Raw genomic sequence first — 22,740 nt, 5'->3', positions numbered from 1 at the left:
AACCTCCCATAGATTTCCCCTAAAACCTGCCTCCTCCATTTCTTCATGTTTCTGCTACTCCACCTTTGCCTTTGAAAATGGTTCAAAGAAAGGCTCCTAACAAGCTTGGTATCAAACCATATCATCTTAAACCAGATACCCATTTGGTTAACCTCAGACCATCATCTCCACAAACCCATGACCTCAAGAAGATCATGAAGAAGTCGAGGTCGATCAAACGGCCCGATGAATCGGCCAACTTACGATCCTCGAGAAGGAAGCGATCACMGCCGTTGGTTGAACATGGAGGAGCAGCAGTAGCAACTTCACAGAAGCAATCACCAAACTACATGAAGTCCACCAGCAGTTTTGAGGCAAGAAAAGAGCGTTCGCMGTCGATAAACAAGAATCAGAGTCCSAAGGCTGAAAATAAGTCGAAAATAGAGGTTTTAGCTTCTGGGAATAAAGGATCAAGAACGTCGAGTTTGAAGCTAGTGAGGACGTTAACAAAGAGTCCTAGTTTCAAACCATTGAGGTCTTCGAAGAAGTGTTCTTCTTCCGTGATTTTATGTGAAGATTTAGATGCTCAGAGAGCAACATGTTCTTCGACTCTAAAAGACTCCAAGTTTCCGGATAGCCTTGAACTGAGTCCAGGAGGGACCGAGTTAGATGGGACTTCTGCGATGAAGGTATGCCCTTATACTTACTGTTCACTCAACGGTCATCACCACSCTCCCTTGCCGCCGTTGAGRTGTTTCTTGGCGGCAAGGAGACGTGCTTTGAAGACACASAAGAGTTTYAAGCTCGGGTGTTTATCTCCACGTCACACAAAGCCTGTTGTAAAGAAAACAGAGGAAATCATTACCGGGCCGGTAGAGGAAGCTCCAGAAGAAGTGGGTATGAAGGGCACACCTGTAAATCCTTTAATGGAAGAAGAAGGTAAAGATTTCTTTATTGAAATCTACAGCAAAGGCAGCCAGGATTTTGAAAGTTCAGATATAGATTGGGAGGATGGGTACGGTTCTGCTTCTTGTCTTAATGATGATGATGTTTGTGAARAGAAAATTCAGAAGACAGGTGTCGAGCTTCAAGACTCGTATGACGAACAAAGTGTGAGCTCGGGAGGTTGGTCAGAGGAGAATGGTGATTCTGAATCGGACAGTTCGTATCAGCAAACAAAGATCAACAACCAAATCGAAGATCAAGATTTTATGAACTATGATGCATTTGGGTTGTCATCAACAACTGATAAAGYGGATTTTRATGATAAAATGGATGAGGATAAGATCACAAGAATCATTGAAGCAAAAAAAGATGAACTTCAAGGCTTTACGACCAGAGATCATGATGTCAAATRCAGCATCAATTATAACCAAGAAAAAGCTTCTCAAGAGTCAGAAACTGCCCCAGATTTTGCAGAGAACTCTCGGGGCGGAACTGAAAAGCGTCACACCAAGATAATCTACAACATCATACAATTTAACATCTCTATTTATATCAATGGAGAAAAAACAGAGCATTCAGAGACAGATAAAGGTGCCACTGTACAAGTACCTGCAACTGCTGTTGCTGCTGATAAGATGAAAACAGAGGAAGTCCATGAAGCTATGGTTGGAACTCAAGCTTCTCACCTGACAGAAGAACAGGGCATAAGTWGTCAAAATGATGATGCCAACAACCTTACTAGTTTTCAAGAAGCTAGAGAGGTGAATCAAATGATCACCAATGAAGAACTTCCCTTTGATGCTCAAGAAATCGTTGAGCAYGAGCAATTGAAAGCCAGTTACTTCACCAAAAAGTGGGATGATCCTGAAAACAATAAACATTCAGAGAGTTTGGGACTTGGGGTCACGGAAGAACGCGAGGATGTTGTCGAAGAAATGGATGAAGAACATGAAAGCAGACCGGAAGAAAAGCGAACACATTYCACAGGAGAAATAACATCCATGGATGCAACAAATTCTTCTCTTTTAAAGAAACRAGCTTCAGGTGAGGAGCAGCCAGATCCCTCCATAAATCTTAGAGGGTCAACACGAGGCGAGAAACCTGATCAAGAGATTGGAGGATTGTAGGGAATTCAACCCCAGAGGACCAAATTTCCTGCCAGAAGTGGCGGATCCAGATGCAGAAACAGTGGACTTGAGGCATCAGATGGTAGATGAAAGAAAAAATGCAGAGGAATGGATGGTTGACTTCGCTCTACAACAAGCAGTCACCACACTTGCACCGGCACGGAAAAGAAAAGTTGCATTACTTGTTGAAGCTTTCGRGAAGGTGATGCCAATACCTARGTATGATASCCACAACAACAGACATACTTCAAAGGCTTTCACAAATGCACGACCCATGCAAGCTTGCAGCTGATGTTGTTGTCACCAAGGTATAWAACAGCAATTTCCAATAAGCTCTAAGGGAGTAGTTGGTTMTTTTCAGGAAATGGAAATGGAAATGAGAATGAACTTCACCCACCACCCCCTCAAAGTTTGTTGAGGAATGTTTCATTACCCRGTATATGGTAATGGCTCATTCCCTTGCATCAAAGAAGACACCATTAATTATTTCAATTTCCATCCCCCACCYCCTGTTACCCCAACCAAGTACCCTCTAACAAAAATATATTTGTTGCTTTATATTATTTACCTCAAGAGTGACTAACAAAGCAATGATGTCAATCAACCTGATGCCTTGTGCTGCTGCGCAGGTAGAGAAGCTGCATTGACAATCATCTGTTAATGTTATGCAAAACAGTGTTAAAAATTAGATGATGATAGAGCTGTTATGGAGTATGGATGCCCGAGATCAAAAGAACATCTGGCAAGATCTATTATGATGCACCAACTGAGAGGATCGAGTTTGTTCTATAAAATTGAAGTTGGTAAGCCTAGTTTCCTCTCGAGAAGGCCTCTATCTATCTATATGTGTTGTTGAAGTGGCACTCTTGCCTCTGAATATCAATCAAGTGTGTAATGTTATTCGTGTGCTAATCCTTGTTGTTCATTTTAATTCGGAAGTCTTGTTAGCAAATTATTTGCCGAAGGCAGTGCAATGCAAGTAAATGGGCGTAAACAGATATAATAAAATGTTTATGCATCTTCACTAAAATTGGAGGCTATGTGATATTCAGATTATTTTTTACAGTAGTTCCATGAAGAAAGACCAGATTGAGCATGATCTCAAACAAAGCCATTCTACCATCTTCTACTTTTTGGTGGAACCCTTTGAATCTCTAAAAAGAGCTCTTATCGAGAGAGGGAAGGTTCCTACATATATATATAGAGACGGGTTGGTACATGCCTAGCCTATGTGCCCCTCAAATGGARGCTAGGCTTGATTGGGTGTCAAGTGTGTCGAGTTCGTGGAGTTGCTAGAAACCGGCTCTGATACCATGCAAGGATATGTAGATCCCTGTTGAAACTCTCTTCAAAAGAGCCCTTGTAGAGAGATGGGAGATTCCTACATATRTAAAGTGTATTGGTTCGTGCCTAACCAATGTGGAACTCCAACAATCGTAATAATTTTCTTCTATTGTCAGATATACTTCGACTATGGGCTGGCTTGGCTGGACAATGATGGATTGAAAGTAAGATTTGAGTGAAAGTGGCACAGGACCTTCAATCTACCATAGGATAGAATACTACCGAAGGGACTATGTCCATGGGACCTTCCCCTCCCCCCCCCCCCCCCCCCCCCAAAACAAGAAAAAAAGGGGAGCACTTTGATGGTTTTTTGTCGACAATTGGAACATGATCCGGGAGTCCAGTGTGGAAGGGCTCTCGCTCAACGGATCAAAGTCACCTGTAATCCGCACAGGTGTGTCCGCCCATTGAGTGGACACGTCCAGGATTACGTCCTAGATCATTGGATAGGAATCCAAATCATGCCAAAGGCACTTCGGGATCAAATAAAAGAACCTTGCTCAACAAGGGGCCCCTCTCTGTAAGGAAGAAAACGGAAGAATCTCACGAAAGTGACGAAGTTGCTTTGACTACAGAAACCATGCCTGTCTGTTGGAGCGAATTGGATTATCAGAATTACCTCGTAAGGGCTTTTTTAATTGTTTTTGCCTTTCAATCTTGGTGTATGACCACTTACATTCATCCTCTCGTTGTACGGTATTGTACATCCATGTCAAGCAATCCTTGCGTGGGCAGGCTAATAGTTTTGATCTGTCCCCTTTTCATAATATTTTGCCTTAAAAAATGAACCAATCGTTGCACCATCAGATAATAAAATGTACCCAGTTCTGGTATTACAAATAAAAAATTTGTACCCTAGAATGGGATTCGGTGAAAGACGGTACCTCTTTGTATATTTGTCAACATTACTTCTCTTAAAAGATAGGAGAGCATAATCCAGGTAACAGCAAATACTAGATCTAATTATAGGACAAACCTTAGTTGATTTATTGAGTAGCTACCAAAGTCGATCATGTTATGCTGCAACCCGATTATCTCAACAAAGATCACAGAAGTTTCAGTTTTTGAAACAAATTATTTAATTTCACAAATTAACAGTACACATCAAATTTTCCCATAAGTATCGGTTTGGAGCCAAATAATCTATTTGTACCCTGTGGCTACAACAAAATAGATTGTGCCATATATCATCAAAAGAAGTAATTTTGCACAAATAAGATAATGAGTGACCACAAGCTATTAGTTTCTCCTCGAAAATATTAGAATTGAGCTCATCTTGTTAACTTGATCACTGCAGTATTAACAGTAGCACAACAAACCTCATTGAACTGAAGGATCTTCGCCTGTTTCAAACATATATTGCTTTATCCCTTGATTGCACCTCAATTGCAGGGGTCTCGACAATGAGAGACTGAAGCTGTCCGTAGTAACTATCTAGAACACTGCCATCTGAATTTTGTTCCAGATCACCCTTGTTGACTCTTCTTTGGGACAAGCCATCATGGAACACCTTTAATGCATCTGTTGTTGATAGTTTATTCACGGATTCATACAAGCTGTGTAACTTGTTTCTTGTTTCTTGTGATTCAATGATCTTCTTTCTTAATTCACCAGGAAGGCAATTCAGAGCTCTAGACCACATCGCGATCACCAATACAGAAACCAGATGTTAAATAGAACATAGAAAAGTCCGTTGAAAGAGTAAATATAATATAACTTGCAACTTAGTCAAATATAGAAAAATGGAACGTACCCAGTAACACCTCTCACGAAACCCAAATTAAATCCAGCAACTACAGATTCCTTGAAGCCAACATTGAAACCTTCTTGTGCAGAAGCTTCTTTTCCTGCTATAAGGCCATCGCGATATCCAATCTATGAATGATTTAAGATTTAGCAAAAAAATAAATACACCAGTGTTACAGCTTATGTAAGATATGCGTATGTATTGAGGATACTGCATGGAATTGATTTTTTCTTCTTTGCCATTCCCTGTCTAAGTCAGATGATGGATCAAATTTCCCATCAGAACCATTCCATGATGATCCATCTTCACACCAATGTTCATCCTCACCATCTGAAATTAAACAGCAGATCAGGGATGGGGTACCATAGGATGGGCATAAAGAAGAGAAATTACTTTGACTACATACAGAAAGATGGACGTTAAAGAGAAGATATGGACAAGGAACAAAGCAAGCAAGTTTCATCTCTAGCAAGAATTTATCCCACCTCACAATTTGATCATCCAATCTTCCAAAACTTATACAGAAGACAGTCCCTACCACTTTAAATAAAGGATGGACATAGACAAGCAAAATCAGATCAAACAAAACTATAGGGCAGACAAAATAACTTTAGGTCTTATTCTTTTTGATCATTTAACATTTCCATTTTGTAGGTCCCATATATATAGTGAAAAGAAGAAAGGATATAATTTGGTGTCCCATTTATTAAGTGAGAAGAAATAAAAAATATAATTCTAAGTCCCATTACATAGGCAAGAAGAAATGAAGATGAGGCTCACAAAATAGAACGGGAAATGGAGGAAAATGACAAACAAATAGACCCTTGTTATATTTTGAACATGTACACATGATAAAATTTGCCAAGGATTCCAAAGCATATTAAGATGTTGAACAACATGCTGAATTTCTGTAAATCTAAACTTTGCCCTATTCTGGCGATGAACATCTTTCAACACGAGGACAAAAGCATTCATCGCCTTTAAGGCTTCAACCATTGAGGCATTGACATAAAAAAAACAGTGATAATGTTCCCTATGGGTGCGTTTGGTACATTGGACAGGACAGAACAGGACAGGGATCCATGTCCCATGTTTGGCATGACTTTTATGTGGAACAGACAGGAACAGAGTGGAACAGAGTGGAACAAAGTGGAACAGGCATGTTCCACCCCGACCCCCATGGAACAGGGTGGAACAAGGTGGAACAGACTTATATTTTTACAAATATAACCTCAAAATAGAACTTAATTCTCTTCTAAAACATCAAATAGGTCTCCTTTTTACATTTTATTCATTCTTCAAATTTTATTTATTGTATTTTATGTTGCTTAAACTGTCATTTTACTATCCTCAAAATATTATTTTTATACGGTTTCTATATTTTTATTAATCTATGTAATTTAGCATATATTAATAATAAAAAATAATGTAGAAAAGAGATAAAAAAATGAAAATTGGAAACTACATAAACTTTTTATTTGGTGTCATTTTAATTGTTTTGACGAAAACTTTCAAATGATATATTTTGTTATAAAAAATAATTACTCTAGTATAACTTAATAAATTAATTAAAATAAACAACTCATTAGGGGTAAATTGGTCATTCTACTTGTTATGTTTTGTCCAGTTTTATCTTACCAAACGTTGAACAGTTGTTCTATCCTGTCCTGTCTCGTCTCGACACCAAACACACATGTGAACGAGAACTATCGGTGCAGGCATGGGAAAGCAATGCCGGACAAGATTAAGACGAAAAGACAAATGATGATAGGTAGTGAAAGGGTAGAGTAAGAATAAGGGTATCCAATTTGATAAGACCTTGGTTACAGTCGTTAAAATGATTTCAATATCAAACTGTATGATGTGAAAAGAGTACTTGCGCAGTTGCGCATGACATTTTTAATAGTCAAGGTTTTAGAGTCAAGATATAACATAGTGTCTTGAATCTCTAGGAAATCAGTGTGATTACTGCATTATCACAAATGTCCCTCTACTCGGTGTTGCTTATTTAGTCAGATTCTCAGCATAAAGCAGTGGCAAAACCAAAGGCATCAGTAATGAAGCTTCTCCAATATTGTTACATCACAATCTAGCACAATTGCACAAAACATAGGGATCATTATACACCCATTTGAAAACTGTGGATATTTAATGAGATGTGTTTCCACATATATGTAAAGGAATCTATTTTGATGCTTTCATACCTAGCCAAGGCACATAATCCTATTGACCCATATTTCATATTGCACTCYAGAAGTAGGTGATCAGTGGTGAATATGACAGTAAATTGCACTCTAGTCGTCAAAGGGTTGTGAGATCTCCATGCATTTAGTGCTGGAGTTGCCGAGGGTGGTGATGTTACATACTAGGACAGCCCATTCTTAAGTGGTTATCTTAACCAGGCTTTCAAAATTTCAGTAGAAGGTTCAAAGTTTTTGTTGATATTTATCATTTAGTTATAGCAGTATTTTTGGATACTCGCTGGAAAGAGCAGTTACAACCCCTTAAGTGGCGGCTTAAATTTATGTAAGCATGTAACAAAGAGCACCTGCAGAGATGGGTACCAAACATTTGTCATTGAAAATAAACATAGAACTCATGAATGTCAGAGAGAAACATACAATAAAGTCTAAGAGCATAACAGAACTATATTCATAGGGCTTGAAGCCTTGAACCATGGAGTGTCGATAATAAAAGTTGAATTTCCTAGCCTTTGAGAGAATAATCAGTAAGATGGTTCGCGAGAGTTGTTTTGCAGGCTGTAAAAACAGTTTTGGTCACTCCATTGACGAGAAAACTACCTTAAGCAGCATGGAAAGTCAATCATATGTCTCGCTTAAGTTGCAATGCTTTGTAACTATCATACAACTTTTCACCTGATGCATCCATTACCCACTAGTATAAGTTAGCAAAAAGTAATCCTCAAACTAATACCTAGTGAATTGAATTCCTTTATATCAGAAACTGATGTTTGACCCAATTCTACTTTTGGTTCCAAGATTTCTGAGTAGAGCTCATCAGCTATACTTCTCTCCATCTGCACACCATAAAAAATTGTTTAAGTCAGTTATAAGGATGGACAACAAATTATCGATGGAGGAATCATCCAGTGAACATAGATCGTTTAGTGTAACATTATAAGTGTACCATAACATCTTGCAAAGCCGATAAGAAATCTTTGCAGATGTACTTCAAGTTCACACCAGTTATTGCAAGTAAAACCTTGTGTCCAGTTTTGCAAATAGAGATAAAGATCATGGGGGTCGGGGTGGAACATGCCTGTTCCACTTTGTTCCACTCTGTTCCTGTCTGTTTCTGTTCCACATAAAAGTCATGCCAAACATGGGACATGGATCCCTGTCCTGTTCTGTCCTGTCCAATGTACCAAACGCACCCATAGGGAACATTATCACTGTTTTTTTATGTCAATGCCTCAATGGTTGAAGCCTTAAAGGCGATGAATGCTTTTGTCCTCGTGTTGAAAGATGTTCATCGCCAGAATAGGGCAAAGTTTAGATCCTTTAGGGTGCGTTTGGTTTGCAGGAATGTTTCTGAGGGATTTGGATTCCCAAGAGGGATTTGGATTCCATGGGATTTGGATTGGATTGGATTTAAAATCCATTCCTGTGTTTGGTTTGCAGGATTTGGATTGAGATTTTTTTTTCTTTTGTAATTATTTTAGTCATCAAATCTCTTTCATTTCTCAAAACTACCTATTTAACCATCAAAGCTATTAATCCAACAGATCTGACTGAAAGTTATTAACAACAAATTCATCAAGAATAATTCCAAGGAACTGGCCATTTACAAAGCTTAAAATCAAGTCGAGCAAGCAAATGAGTTGTTATAAAGCCTGCCTTCTGTCAATATGGGATCATTTCATCATAACCAGGATTGAAGATTAGGTATGAAATAATGAAGCCGTCAAGTGAAACAGTGAAGATTATGTATGAAACAATGCAGCAATCGAGCGAAACAGTGAAGCAATCAAGCTAAAATTGAATAAATCAAACACGTCTTTCAATCAATTTCAAGAACTAAATCAAGAAAAAGCATCAATTTCCAGAACCACAAAAGCATTAGAAGCACGACGATGGAGGAGAGGATTGAAGAAAAGAGACGCACCTTGGGAGAAAGCGACGAAGACGACCACCGTGACAGAAAGCGACGAAGACGACCACCGTGACAGAAAGCRRCGGAGACGGGATGACCACCGTGGGAGCAAGCGATAGAGACGGCGATGGAGGAGGCAACGRAGACGGTGAATGATGAAAATGAAGGAGGCGATGGAGACGGTGAAGGATGAAAATGGAAGAGGCGAWGGAGACGGTAAGTTAGGGCAAGAAGATCGGTGAGAAGGACGAGGGAGGAGGGGGCAGTGGGGAGTTGGAGGAGACCGGCGAGAGCAGTGGGGAAAGCGACGAGAGGTGGGGAGATGGCGGAGACGGGCGACAGATGGGGAAAGTGCGAGAAGAAGTAGCGTGGAAGAGGAGCCCGGATTTGGATTTCAAAATCCAGCCCATTTACTATGGATTTCAAAATCCCTTGTTTACGGGATTTTAAAAACTACACGGGATTTAAAATCCAGCCCGTTTAGCAAACCAAACAAGGGAATGGGATGAATTTTAAATCCCTCCAAATCCCTCAAACCAAACGCGCCTTAATCAATGACCAAAAAGAAAGGCTAGAAATTAGTTCCCATGCTAATTATTTTTATAATAACTACAAATTTAATTAATTATTGATTATTAAATTATCAATTATTTTTTATTTATTAGAATATTACAAAAATTAATTAATAAAACTGAATAAACCCCGTTAGATCCAATAAAACCGAATAAAACCCATTAGGCTCAATAAAAAACGAATAAAGCCTATTAGGCCCAATAAAAAACGAATAAAGCCTATTAGGCCCAATAAAACCGAATAAAGTCCAAAAAAATGGATAAATATCCAATAAAACTGAAGGCCCATTAAACTGAACAAAGCTTAATAAAACCGAATAAAGTCCAATAAAATGGATTAAGGCCCAATAAAACCGAACAAAGCCTAATAAAACCGAATAAAGTTCAATAAAATGGATTAAGGCCCAATAAAAATTGAATAAAGCCCATTAAGGCCAATAAACTCAATAAAGCTCGATAAACGGATTAAAGCCCAATAAAACCGAATAAAGCCCAAATGACGCAGACATACTATCTATACATTCACACATACACATACGTTTAAACATATATACATCATTCGATATATGTATCTTAAACAATATATACAACGATCTAATCGTGGTTATCAACCAGCATACATATATACACATCGCGTATACATATGTATATAACACAGACTGATGGGTATATATAACATCATGTAAACATATGTATATAACGCGGACCGACAGGTATATATACATATAACACATACAACATTGTGTGAACATATGTATATAACACAAGTCGACGAGTATATATACATATAACATATGCATAGGTGTATATATAATACACATCGCGGTTAGTAACCAAAACATATATATACAAATAACACATATACATGTATACATACGATGTCTATACATAAACATATGTACATATAACACATAAAAAATAAGAAAAAGAGGATAATCTCTCGTTAGGGAAATGTTAGTCCCTCGCAGATCCCTCGCTGATTAGTGAAGTATCTGTGAGAGAATTGGCCAAAATGGATTCTCTCATTGATCCCTCGAAGATCTGCAAGGAAAAGACCTCTCATGGATCCCTCCCTGATCAGCGAGGGATTATCCTAAATTTCTTATTTTTCTCATTGTTTTTGTATTATATGTACACATTTTTATGTGTAGGTGTCATATGTATATATGTATATGTGTTACTTGTATATATATGTTTTGGTTGCGAACCGCGATGAGCACATGTGCATGTGTTATAAGTATATATATACTCGTCGGCCCGTGTTATATACATATGTTTACACGATGTTATATGTATATATATATGTCGGTCCGTGTTATATATATGTATACACGATGTGTATAGATGCATACTGATTGCTAACCAAGATTGGATCGATGTATATATTGTTTAAGATACATATATCGGATGATGTATATATGTTTAAACGTATGTGTATATGTGAATGTATAGATAGTATGTGTGTTATTTGGGCTTTATTCGGTTTTATTGGGACTTAACCCATTTTATTGGGTTTTATTGGGCCTTAACCCGTTTATCGGGCTTTATTGAGTTTATTGGGCCTTAATGGGCTTTTTTCGGTTTTATTGGACCTTAATCCATTTTATTGGACTTTATTCGGTTTTATTAGGCTTTATTTAGTTTAATGGGTCTTAATGGGCTTTATTTGGTTTTAATGGACCTTAATCCATTTTTTTGGACTTTATTCGGTTGTATTGGTCCTAATGAGCTTCATTCGGTTTTATAACTTATTACAAAAAACTATTATAATTATAAAAAAAGTATATATATATATATATATATATTAATATATAACAAATGTTTATTAATTAATAACTAATTAAATTATTAATTGTATTTATCAAAAAATATTTTAATAAATTAATAAAATTATTTTTTAAAAGACTATCGGCGATGGAAATTTTCCTCAGAAATCCGTCACTGTTTTTTAATATAAGAAAACCCCAAATTGGCAGACCATTCTTCATTTTTTCTAAATCATCGACCAACTTTCATTTATGTCAGCTGCTTCCATTTCTCGACCATTGTCGCCGGCCATCACCACCACCTCCCGGCTGCCGAGAGTTGTTGACCGGTGGCACCACCTCCCACCTGCTTGTTGGCCGTCGACTGCCACCACCACCACCCACCTGCCGCTACTCAGCGATTGTCACCACCACCTCCTACCTGCCGCCAACTGTCACCACCACCTCCCACCCTTGCTCCAGCTGATTTCATCCCCGACCTCTAACCCTAAATTTTATAAGTTTTTTTTTTTTTTTTGTAATTCTCATGAGTTATTATGAGTTGTTAGTTTTATAAATTTTAGTATATAAATGTTATCTTTAAATCATTGTTAGTTTGGGTTGCCAATTGTTCGACAAACATTAGGGTTATTTTGATGAAATGTGTTTGGGATTTGGAATTTTAAAGGTAAGGTAGGATTTGGTATTTTAAAGGTAAAATCAAACGATTTTGACTTGGGATTTGAGATTTAAGACGAAATGGTCTTCAAATGATTATGTTTACTACATGTATTTATTTGAGTGTCAAAACTCAAAATGTAAGTTAGGATTTGGGATTTTAGAGATATAGAACATGTATATAAATGTAAGTTAAAACATAAATCTATGTTTATTACATGATGTTAAAAGTCAAAATGAGATTTAAGATTTGGGATTTTAGAGGTAAAACCAAAAGCATATGTTTGTTAAGTCTTACATTTACATTTCATAAAAGTTATATATTTGTGTTTTAGAAGTTGTTCTTTAGAAATTTGTTAAATCGTAAAACTTTATTTGTTCTTTAGACGTTGGGTTATGTTGAACAAATCATAAGAGTTTGTTAAATTTTATATATCTGTTGGTTATGTTTATTGTTGATGGGAGCTAGATATTGTATCTATACAACACTAAGTGGTAACACATGCAATATGTGTCAACATTATCGCCTTCAAGTAATAAAATGGTAAGAACCAAGTATCGCATTCCACAGGGATAGGTATCTTAAGTTGTAAGATATCGAGTTGAAAGACTAACTTCAGATGGCGAATTTGAAGATTCTGGATGGTTTTGAGTTAACAATTGCAAATAGCATAATAAATAAAGGTAGCAGTTAGGCATAACTAATTCCACCATCTATTTTGAGGTTATTCCTTTCGGACTTCCACCATTGCACTATATTATAGCTTTCAACTTATATCTCTATGTGGTATCAAAGACCAGGGATAGTGACGAATGGTGTCCTCAAAATATGTGGATAAACAAATCTCTTTGTTAAAAATAACTCTCTCAAGCCGATTCTCATATCATTCAAGTTGGCGTCTGTTCTAGGTAGTTTATCTCTGAATCTATCTTACATTAACACTTTAACAAGTGACCAACCTGTCGAGAATTAATTAGTTTGAAAGATATAAATGACAAGTCTTCTTGTCGGTATCTTTCTTAAGTCTACTTCTCATATCATTTAAGTTGACGTGCATTCAATAACTTATCTCTAAGACCATGGCACTTTAACACTTTCAAAGTGATCAATTTGTTAAGAAGTGTCATTGGTTTTTATAAAACTTGAATGAAATAGTGGAACGTTGTTATTGCAGAACAACGCCCACTTTTGTTCGGTTTAAAATCTCCCCTTTTGTCTCACACACAAGCTAACGGAATTAGCTACTCATAACGGAAAGTAAATGACAAGGAAAATGAATAACAGAAAGTAAAGACATAAATATAAATTACGGAAAGTAAATGACTTAATGTAAAGAGTGAAAAGTAAATGATGGAAAATAAATAATGGAAAGTAAAGAACAAACTTAAAAGTAATTCTGAAACTTAAATTGCTTCAAAGTTTGATAGAGATTAGTTTAAGAACTGATTTTTGGGTTGATTTTATGAGCAACTAAGGGTCCTATTTCTACAAAAGTTCCTATAAAAAAGACAAAAGCCTTGGAAAATCAAATGTTCCTAAAAGGAGGACAAAAGTCTAAAAAGGAGTATCACATCACAAGCAAAAGCAACCATCAAGGTCCTTCATCCCAGCTGTAGAGGTATTTATCCACCGGATTAACTAAAATTTGTCTTACTTCATAAACAGCAGCTAAATCCTTAAGCTGTTCCCAAAAAGCCGTTTTATGACAGTTCAATGTTGCTGTAATGCTGCAGCACAGAACAATATGCTTTCAAGTTTAAGGATTTTCTACTCTAATGGTGCAAAGACAAGCTAATCACTTAATTTAGCTCCAAGTATAAACAAATGAAAAATAATATAATAAAAAAAGACTCAAAGTTGGGATAAAAGAAAATGAACTAACTAAAAATTAGGAAATAGATGTTATTTATTGAATAATCAATGCACATCAATTGCAATTATTAGAAATTTATATTTTGTTAATTAGTTGGGTTGCCAATTGTTGGGCAAACATTAGTCTTGATTATATATATATATATATATATATATATTTGTAATTGGGTTGCCAATTGTTGAGCAAATGTTAGACTTGATTGCATTCATTTATAGTTGAGTTACCAATTGTTAGGCAAATATTAGGCTTAATTCATTTGAAAATATTCATTTTATGGCTGTTATTGCCGCCAAAATTTTTAAAAATATAGGCTTCTCAACTCGTTCAAACCTTTACACTTAGAGTTTTAAAGTCATTCAAAACTCTTTTAAACCAATGGTTTGACTTTCTAGTAGTCAAAACTTTACATATAGGCTTCTCAACTCGTTCAAACGACCTTCAACTTTATTCACACCTACAGTTTGACTTTCAAGTAGTTAAACTGTTACACTTAAAGTTTTAAAGTCATACAAAACTCTTCTAAACCAACAGTTTGACTGTCTAGTAGTCACAACTTTACATGTAGGTTTCTCAACTCATTCAAAAGACCGCCAACTTCATTCACACCTATGGTTTGACTTTCAAGTAGTCAAACCGTTACACTTAGAGTTTTAAAGTCATCCAAAACTCCTCTATATTTGGATTTAGATGTGTTAATTGAAAGCTGAGAGATTGGCTTTGGAATTGGAAAGGTATTGGTATTATGTTTTAATTGTTTATATATTTGTTATATATATCAAAAGTTGTTTTAAATAAAGTTTTGGTGATTCTCACCCTGCAATAACATAAAAAGGGAACTCACTAGACCTTTGTTACATGCAATGTGTGGTATGGGGTGTTACATGCAACAAGTTTTGCTATGTGTATTTAATCAATACCAAAGATGAGGAGTTAAACATGTTTAAAACATATAAAGCCAAAGTTGAAAATTAGTTTGATAAGCGAATCAGAATCCTTAGATCTTATGGAGGAGGAGAATATAAATCTAATGACTTTGCTGAATTTTACTCATCTCATGGTATTATACATCAAACTACGACTCACTATACTCCTCAACAAGATGGAGTAGCCGAAAGGAAAAACCAAAAATTGAAGAACATGATCAATTCAATGTTGATAACATCAGGAGCACCACATAGCTTATGGGGCGAGGCTTGCCTCACTGCAAATATGATATTAAATAGGATCCCTCACAAAAAGAGTAATAAATGTCCATATGAACTATGGAAAGGAAGGTTACCCACCTCAAAAAGAATGAAAGTGTGGGGTTGCTTAACCAAGGTTCAAGTTCCTCTACCGAAGAGGACAAAACTTGGACCGAAAACCATAGATTGCATATATCTTGGGGGCCGTTTACTAAACACTTACTTGGTAAGTGCTTACCGGATAAATTTCATTATCGGATGAACATGAGAAGGGCCAAGAATCTTACCGGGTAAAAGCGATGAGAATGATGGAGAGCCTTACCCGGTAAGTGTTGATTGCGACTCTTACCCAGTAAATTGTTGCATTCAATCTATTTTGATGTACTAAAATATTGCGCATCAAAATAAAGCATAGTGTTGACTTCTATCGGTAAAGCAATTGGGTAAACGACCCCTTGGTCGAGCCAAGAAGAGTGCAACCTATAGGTTTCTAGTTCACAAGTCAAACGTAGATGACATAAATGCCAATACAATTTTAGAATCTGCTAAAGCAAAATTCTTTGAAGGTAATTTTCCTTATAGAGATAAGGAGAGTCAAACCTCTAATCCAAAGGAAAAGAACTTGTGATAAGACAACAAGTCATAATGAATTAGATCAACATGCTCAAAACATTCAAAATGATGCTTCTAAGTTTCAACAAGAGTTAGAACCTAGAAGAAGTAAACGTGGAAGGATAGCCAAAGATCTTGGACACGAATATATTACCTTCAATGTGGAAGGTGAACCTCAATCCCATAAGGCAGCTATGGAGTCATCGGAGGCACCTTATTAGGAGGAAGAGACTATAAATAGTGAGATAGACTCCATCATTCAAAACAATACTTGAAAATTGGTGGATCTACCTCCGGGTCACAAACCCATTGGCCATAAATGGATCTTTAAAAGGAAACTTAGACATGATGGCACCATAGAGAAGTACAAGGCTAGATTAGTAGCCAAAGGGTATCGTCAAAAGGAAGCTTAAGACTTCTTTGACACCTATTCGCCTGTTACCCGAATAACGTCTATATGGAGTTTGGTAGCAATAGCAACCATTCATGGTTTGGAAATACATCAAATGGACGTGAAAACTTCTTTCCTAAATGGCGAACTTGATGAGGAGATCTATATGCAACATCCTGAAGGGTTTGTCGTAAAAGGTCAAGAACATAAGCTCTGCAAATTGGTAAAGTCTTTATATGGAATTAAGCAAGCACCAAAACAATGGAATGAAAAGTATGACAACACCTTGTTGTCAAATGGCTTCCAAATTAATGAATGTGATAAATGTGTATATGTTAAACAATACAAAAATACGTATGTTATTATGTTTATATGTCAATAATATGCTTATAATAGGAACTACCTTGGATGTGATTATTCAAACCAAGAAGATATTTCACTCCTCATTTGATATGAAAGATATGGGAGTAGCCGATATAATCCTTGGAATTAGAATTCAAAGAAATTATAATGGATGCGTCCTATCTCAATCACATTATATTCAGAAAGTTCTCAGACATTCGAACACTATGATGATAGACATGTGGTCACTCTGTTTGACCTGAATAGTCAACTAAAGAAAAATCAAGGAGATAGTGTGTCCTAGTTAGAATATACTCAAGTACTTGGAAGCTTGATGTATATTATGAATTGCACTAGACCAGGTTTCGCATATTCGATGAGTAGACTCAATTGCTATTCATACAATCTTGGTAGAGACCATTTGTTTGCACTAGTAAGAGTGCTCCGGTATCTCAAACATACATTGTACTATGGAATAAATTTAAAAAAATATCCTTCTGTACTAGAAGGATTTTGTGACGCCAATTGGATTTCCAACAATTCAGAAAGGAAGTCCACAAGTGGGTATGTATTTACACTTAGTGGAGCGGTAATTTTTTGAAAATCATCAAAACAAATTGTGAATACTCGTTCAATGACGGAAGAAAAATTTGTGGCGTTAGACAAAGCGGTCGAAGAAGCCGAATGGCTTAAAAGCTTCCTCGAAGGGATTCCCTTGTGGCCAAAACCGATAACAGCCATTTCTATACACTGTAACAGTATGACAGCTCTCACAAGAGCGAAAAACCAAATATACAATGGCAAATCGAGACACATAAGGCGTCGTCATAACACAATACAAGACTTGCTAAAGAATGGAATTATATCCATCGATTATGTAAAGTCAAAGGAAAACATAGCTGATCCTTTGACTAAAGGGCTAAACCAAGAGCAAGTCATCTATAAATAAAGGGGAATGGGTTTAATGACAACTCAATGAGTTATCACCCAACGGAAATCTAACTTAGCAACATTGGAGATCCCATGGTCTAGGTTCAATAGGTAAACTAGTTTGGGGGGGGGGGGGAACTCAAAAAGAACAACACACAGGTATACTCGTTCTTATGATAATCTTAGTGTTTATCCATTGACGATTAAGGGTTGAATGCTAATTCTTAATAATGATAATAACTTTAACAGTGAAACAATACGGAATGTTCTTGATTGGCATTACCTGTAATGTTCGGTTTTGATTTGTAATTGGTCGGGTTTTAAAAATTTATAGCAATGGAAAAGTTCAGGGGTAAAATCTGATGTATGTTGGAAGCTGAGGGATCATTAGTAAAAAGTTGACTTTCTCCTCCTTATGGTAAATAAACGTTGGTTCAATAGGGTTTTAAAATATTTATTGATTCATGTGGGGATGAGGCTGGTGCATAGCCATGCACCGCCTCACCTCCTATTATTGTATATGGTAAGTTTAGGAGACTAGGAGAGGTTTTTTGATTTTCTTTGAGAAGAATTTTAGCAACTTGGTTATCAAAGGATAGAAGGCAAAAAGTATTCTTTGAGATCTCAATTTAAGGTAAGTTTTCACAAAGTTTTCATGAATTTTGTGTTACAAGTTTTTACATAATTTACTTTGATGCATGAAATTATACACTATGTTGGATTCAAACCAATGTGTTTAAGTGTTATGGTAAAATTCTAAGTCTGATATAGTTGTTATCGCCTAACATTTGTCCGATAAGGCTGGGTCATCGCCCAAAGCCTTGTCCGGACTGGCGGTTCATCGCTCAAAGCCTTGTTCGGTAAGGGTGTTCATCTCCCAAAGCTTTGTCCGGAGAGGTCATTCATCGCCCAAAGTGTTGATCGGTGAGGGCGTTCATCGCCCAAGTGTTGTCCGATGAGAGCAGTCATCATCCAAGTGTTGTTTGATAAGGGCAGTCATCGACCATATTTTGTCCGATGAGAATATTCAACCAACAATTGCTCTTTGCAATTATTCCAAGTGTTAATCTTTATATTTATGCATTATATATATATATATATATATATATATATATATATACATGGTGGGGTAATTGCGATAGATGGCAGGGCGACCGTGATAGTAGGTGGGATACCTGCGAATAGATAGCGGGCCAGCGACGATAGTTGGCAGGATATCTGTGATAGATGACGAGGCAGCTGCAATAATTAGCATGTTTATCCGCAATAAATGGCCGAACATTTATAACAGTTTTATCAGCAGATCTCTGGATTGGATTTATTATTTTTTTTTTTTGAATGTGTAAAATGTTATACGAGGGAAATCACTCACTAGACCTTTTGGTCTAACCCTCAGTTGTTATAAAATCTATTTTGCTAGCCAGCTCTGGGTGGAAAATAAGGGCAAGGAAAAGTTTTAACTGGCAATTGAAATATTTTGTTTATCTTGTTAAGAACAGTCTTCAATGAGTTCAAACTCATTGTTTTATGTATAGTTTTGACTGGTTTGTTGTATGTATTGGAACTTGTATTATGTTATATACATGTTTAATTATGTTATTGAGTCTTGGATTGGAATGGGTTTTTGTTTGGGAGTTTTTACATTACTTATGTGAGATTGGTATGTGGTCGCATATATGAGGACCGAGATGGCTACATTCTCTAACAATCTCATGAAGAAAGGATACGTTTAAGACCAAAATGAACACAACCATAAGAGTTAAACTGTGTGCTAGCTGTGATATATGTGATACTTATTGTCTAGATTTACTAAACAATGTGGTTAGTTCAAGACCTTGTTCACTACCCACAAAGTAGATCCAAATTGTAATCACTATGAAAGGTTCAAGTCCAAAAGACACCTTTTCAGATGTATGTCATGTCTTAATTCATGGAATAGAAAACAATATCCTAGTATTAGTTATTTTCTATTCAAATGTGGGGTATTGTAGATGTTTGAATAGAAAATGTGTGGTATTGTTAAGGGATTTTTTCCCACATAGGAAGTAAAGGGAACATTTGAGAAGCTTATAAGGCTAGTTCCATAAGCCTTATCAAATTAGAACACAAGCCATCTAAGGATCTTGGATTGGGTTAGTAGAGGAAGCTTGACATATATATTTAATGTCAAAAGTTAGGCGTTGGGCCTCTAGAATTCTCGTGCAAGAACCGAATAGATAGTTGAATCCTCTAAACGGATGCTCGAAACTACGCACAGGTAGGGGCTTTTATAATTTTAATACATCAGTGTTTGTTAATTTAACTAAAAATATATTTATATTAAATTATATAAAGGTAAATATAATAATTTTTAGAGTAAATTGTATTTTTGGTCCCTATGGTTTTTTGTTTCTCTTAGATTAGGTCCCAACGAAGATTTCATTGCAAGAAAAACCTTCTTGTATGCAAAAGTGCTTGGTTTGGTCCCTCCTACTAATGGTTGTTAATCTCATTCGTTAAGAGAAGGATTGGTCGTTTTAATTTCCATTTTCATTTTCATTCTTATTTTAGAATCTATGTATTATAATTATAATTATCTATACTACATATATAACCATTTAAGACAAAGTCTTAAAAATACAAGTTACTAAGCATAGGTTACAACTATTTTATGCAAGATTTTCAAAAAACTCTTAATTACAACTCATCATGCATGTGGTACAAGCTTTTTATGCATTGAATGGCAAATGTTCAGACTTCTTTCTCTCTTCTCTTCCTTTTCCAGAAAAGATCCTTCAAAGCCAAATCAATTTGGGTAAAGTCAAAATTGCTTTCTCTTTTCTTCTTCTTTTCCAGGTTCTTGTTGATGTATGTTCTGCACCAAAACCAAATCAGTAAAGTCAACATATGATTTCTTCAATTGATGCAAACTTTACATAAATGGGTGGTTACCAAGAAGCCTTCCTCGGTGCATATAACCAAACTTTTGAGGTTTTGATTTCTTCACAACTTCTTCAAGACCCTAGCAATTTCTCTGAGGTATTGAGGTTTTAATTTTGCTTTCTGAATTCTCTTTATATTCCTACTGTTTGCATTCTCTACCCATGTTTGCTTTCTGAATTCTCTGAGGTATTGAAGTATTGTGGGTTCAATTCATTTGACCCAAATAAACCATTTTTATGCTTTCAATCCTCAATCCAACCTCAAAAATCACCACCGGAGGTTTTAAAACCCAAATACGAGTAGCAATGATGTCTTTAGCTGTAATATTTGTATGGTTTCTACTGTTCATCTTGATAAGTACATACATTTCTAGAAGAAKAAGAAAGAACTCACATTTAGAAGATCTGATGGTTATTTACCTCCACCGCCATCGCTCCGCCAGCCTCCTCCCGCTGGTGGTCACCTTCGACAAGCTTCAATCATCGAGAAACAACTTTGATCTAGACGAGGTCTGAGTGAATACAGAAGAAGAAAGCGGTCACAATGGAGGAGGATGTAAAATGTAATTTTAAAATTAAAAAATATATTAAAAATTATGATGTGAAAGGAGGATGATGAAGGAGAGATGTATGAGAATTGACAAGGGGTGGGGTGTAGGGTGGCGGTACCCTTCACCTATCTATCTATATCTATATTTCTTTATATTAAAATTTATATATGTACATCTCCCATACATAGAAACCATCACCTATCTATCTATATCTACCCCTCCCTCATTAATATATATATATATATATATATATATATATATATATCTATACTATCTTATAAAGTAAATTTAACAAAAGTCTTCAAATCTTAAAATACTAAATGATCAAGATACCCTTTATATCACTTTTTCACCAATTCCTCTCTTCACATACACTCACCCCCTTACATACACTCACCCTCTCACAACCGATTTTTTTAAACTTATAATTTTAAATTTACATTTTATACCACTATAACTGTAATTGGAACCATAACTTTTATTTATTCAAATTGTATTAATATGTAAAGACCAAGTGTAACTATATCATCGTTAAATCTTATCTTATAAAACCAGTGGAACTTCAAAATTGTTAAAATTCATGGCTTCCGCCGCATTGCGCGGGTACACATCTAGTAATTATATATGTGTGTATGTGTGTTACCACCTATTTTATACATATACAAAGAGATCATCCCCGAAAATCCATGTCCTACTCCATTGACAACACCTCCTCTGACGCTCCTGAGCTTCAAACATCATTGTTCCCCAAACCCATCACCTTAAACGCCGAACCCCTTTACAATCCATGCCTTCATGAATCAATTTGTGAATCATAATTTGCGATAGATTAGGTTTGTGTTATATGTACATATATGTATGCGTATGTGTTATATGTATGCATGTGTATGTGTTATATGTATACATTGGTCTGTGTTATACATATGTATACACGATGTGTATGTGTGTTGGTTGCTAACCGCGATTGGATCATGTGTATATATGTTGTATACATATATAATATGTGTGTGTTAGTTGATAACCACATATGATGTGTATATTTGTTGTATATATACATGTATGTGTATATGTGAATGCATGTATATATGTTGACCCACAGACTATCAGCGACGGATCCGACCATTAGTGATGGTTTTTCTATCGCTAATAGTCCTTAGTTTTGTAGTGTTTCTCTTTATTTCTTAAATGTTGCTAGTATTGTCGAATACTTTTTCATGTCGATGCTTTCGTTGTTGATAATAATGTGATTTTGCTATGATAATGCTTTGGTAAGCAAAACACTAGTTATGATATGATTTTGTTGTGATGAGTGTAATACTCAGTTTTCAAATTATAGTTGATCGGTTTTACAGTTATAAGCAATGGAAAGTTTGGGTTGGATTATGTAGTGTGAGGGTTTTTGAGGAATTAATATGTGTATTATTTTTATTTCATTTTTAGATTGTTAGACCATCCATACACGCCTTGCAAAACAATTGCAAAAGCAGTTGCAAAAATGCAATTTTGTGCCACATAGGATTTCACTTGCAAAATTTGCAAGTCAATTTGCAAGCCACGTGGCCCACTCACTTCTCTCCAATTTTATTTTTTTCTTTTAATTATTTAAATAAACTATTTTTATACAAAACAATTAATTTCTGATTATTTAAATAAATTAATTTTTATAATATTAATATATTTATTAA

The 22,740-nt window shown here is 35.9% G+C and overlaps 2 protein-coding genes across 2 annotated transcripts; one reads left to right on the top strand and one right to left on the bottom strand.

The window, feature by feature from the left end:
* The first annotated feature begins 6 nt into the window (after positions 1 to 6).
* On the top strand, positions 7 to 2,978 carry LOC112508566. The gene is made up of 3 exons (XM_025113237.1): positions 7 to 1,931; positions 1,999 to 2,359; positions 2,681 to 2,978. The coding sequence occupies exons 1-2, from the start codon at positions 78 to 80 to the stop codon at positions 2,341 to 2,343; spliced, it is 2,199 nt and encodes a 732-aa protein (XP_024969005.1). The 5' UTR covers positions 7 to 77; the 3' UTR covers positions 2,344 to 2,359; positions 2,681 to 2,978.
* Positions 2,979 to 4,456: 1,478 nt separating this feature from the next.
* LOC112508596 lies at positions 4,457 to 9,306 on the bottom strand. Its single transcript, XM_025113265.1, has 5 exons — positions 9,268 to 9,306; positions 8,077 to 8,179; positions 5,354 to 5,472; positions 5,149 to 5,270; positions 4,457 to 5,026 (listed from the first exon to the last, which is right to left on the bottom strand). The coding sequence occupies exons 2-5, from the start codon at positions 8,177 to 8,179 to the stop codon at positions 4,744 to 4,746; spliced, it is 627 nt and encodes a 208-aa protein (XP_024969033.1). The 5' UTR covers positions 9,268 to 9,306; the 3' UTR covers positions 4,457 to 4,743.
* Positions 9,307 to 22,740: the final 13,434 nt, after the last annotated feature.

This window comes from Cynara cardunculus, assembly GCF_001531365.2.
Source record: "Cynara cardunculus var. scolymus isolate 2C chromosome LG 3, CcrdV1, whole genome shotgun sequence".
Lineage (NCBI taxonomy): Eukaryota > Viridiplantae > Streptophyta > Magnoliopsida > Asterales > Asteraceae > Cynara > Cynara cardunculus.
Note: the sequence above shows the minus strand (reverse complement) of the source record. Positions and strands in the feature narration are given on the sequence as shown.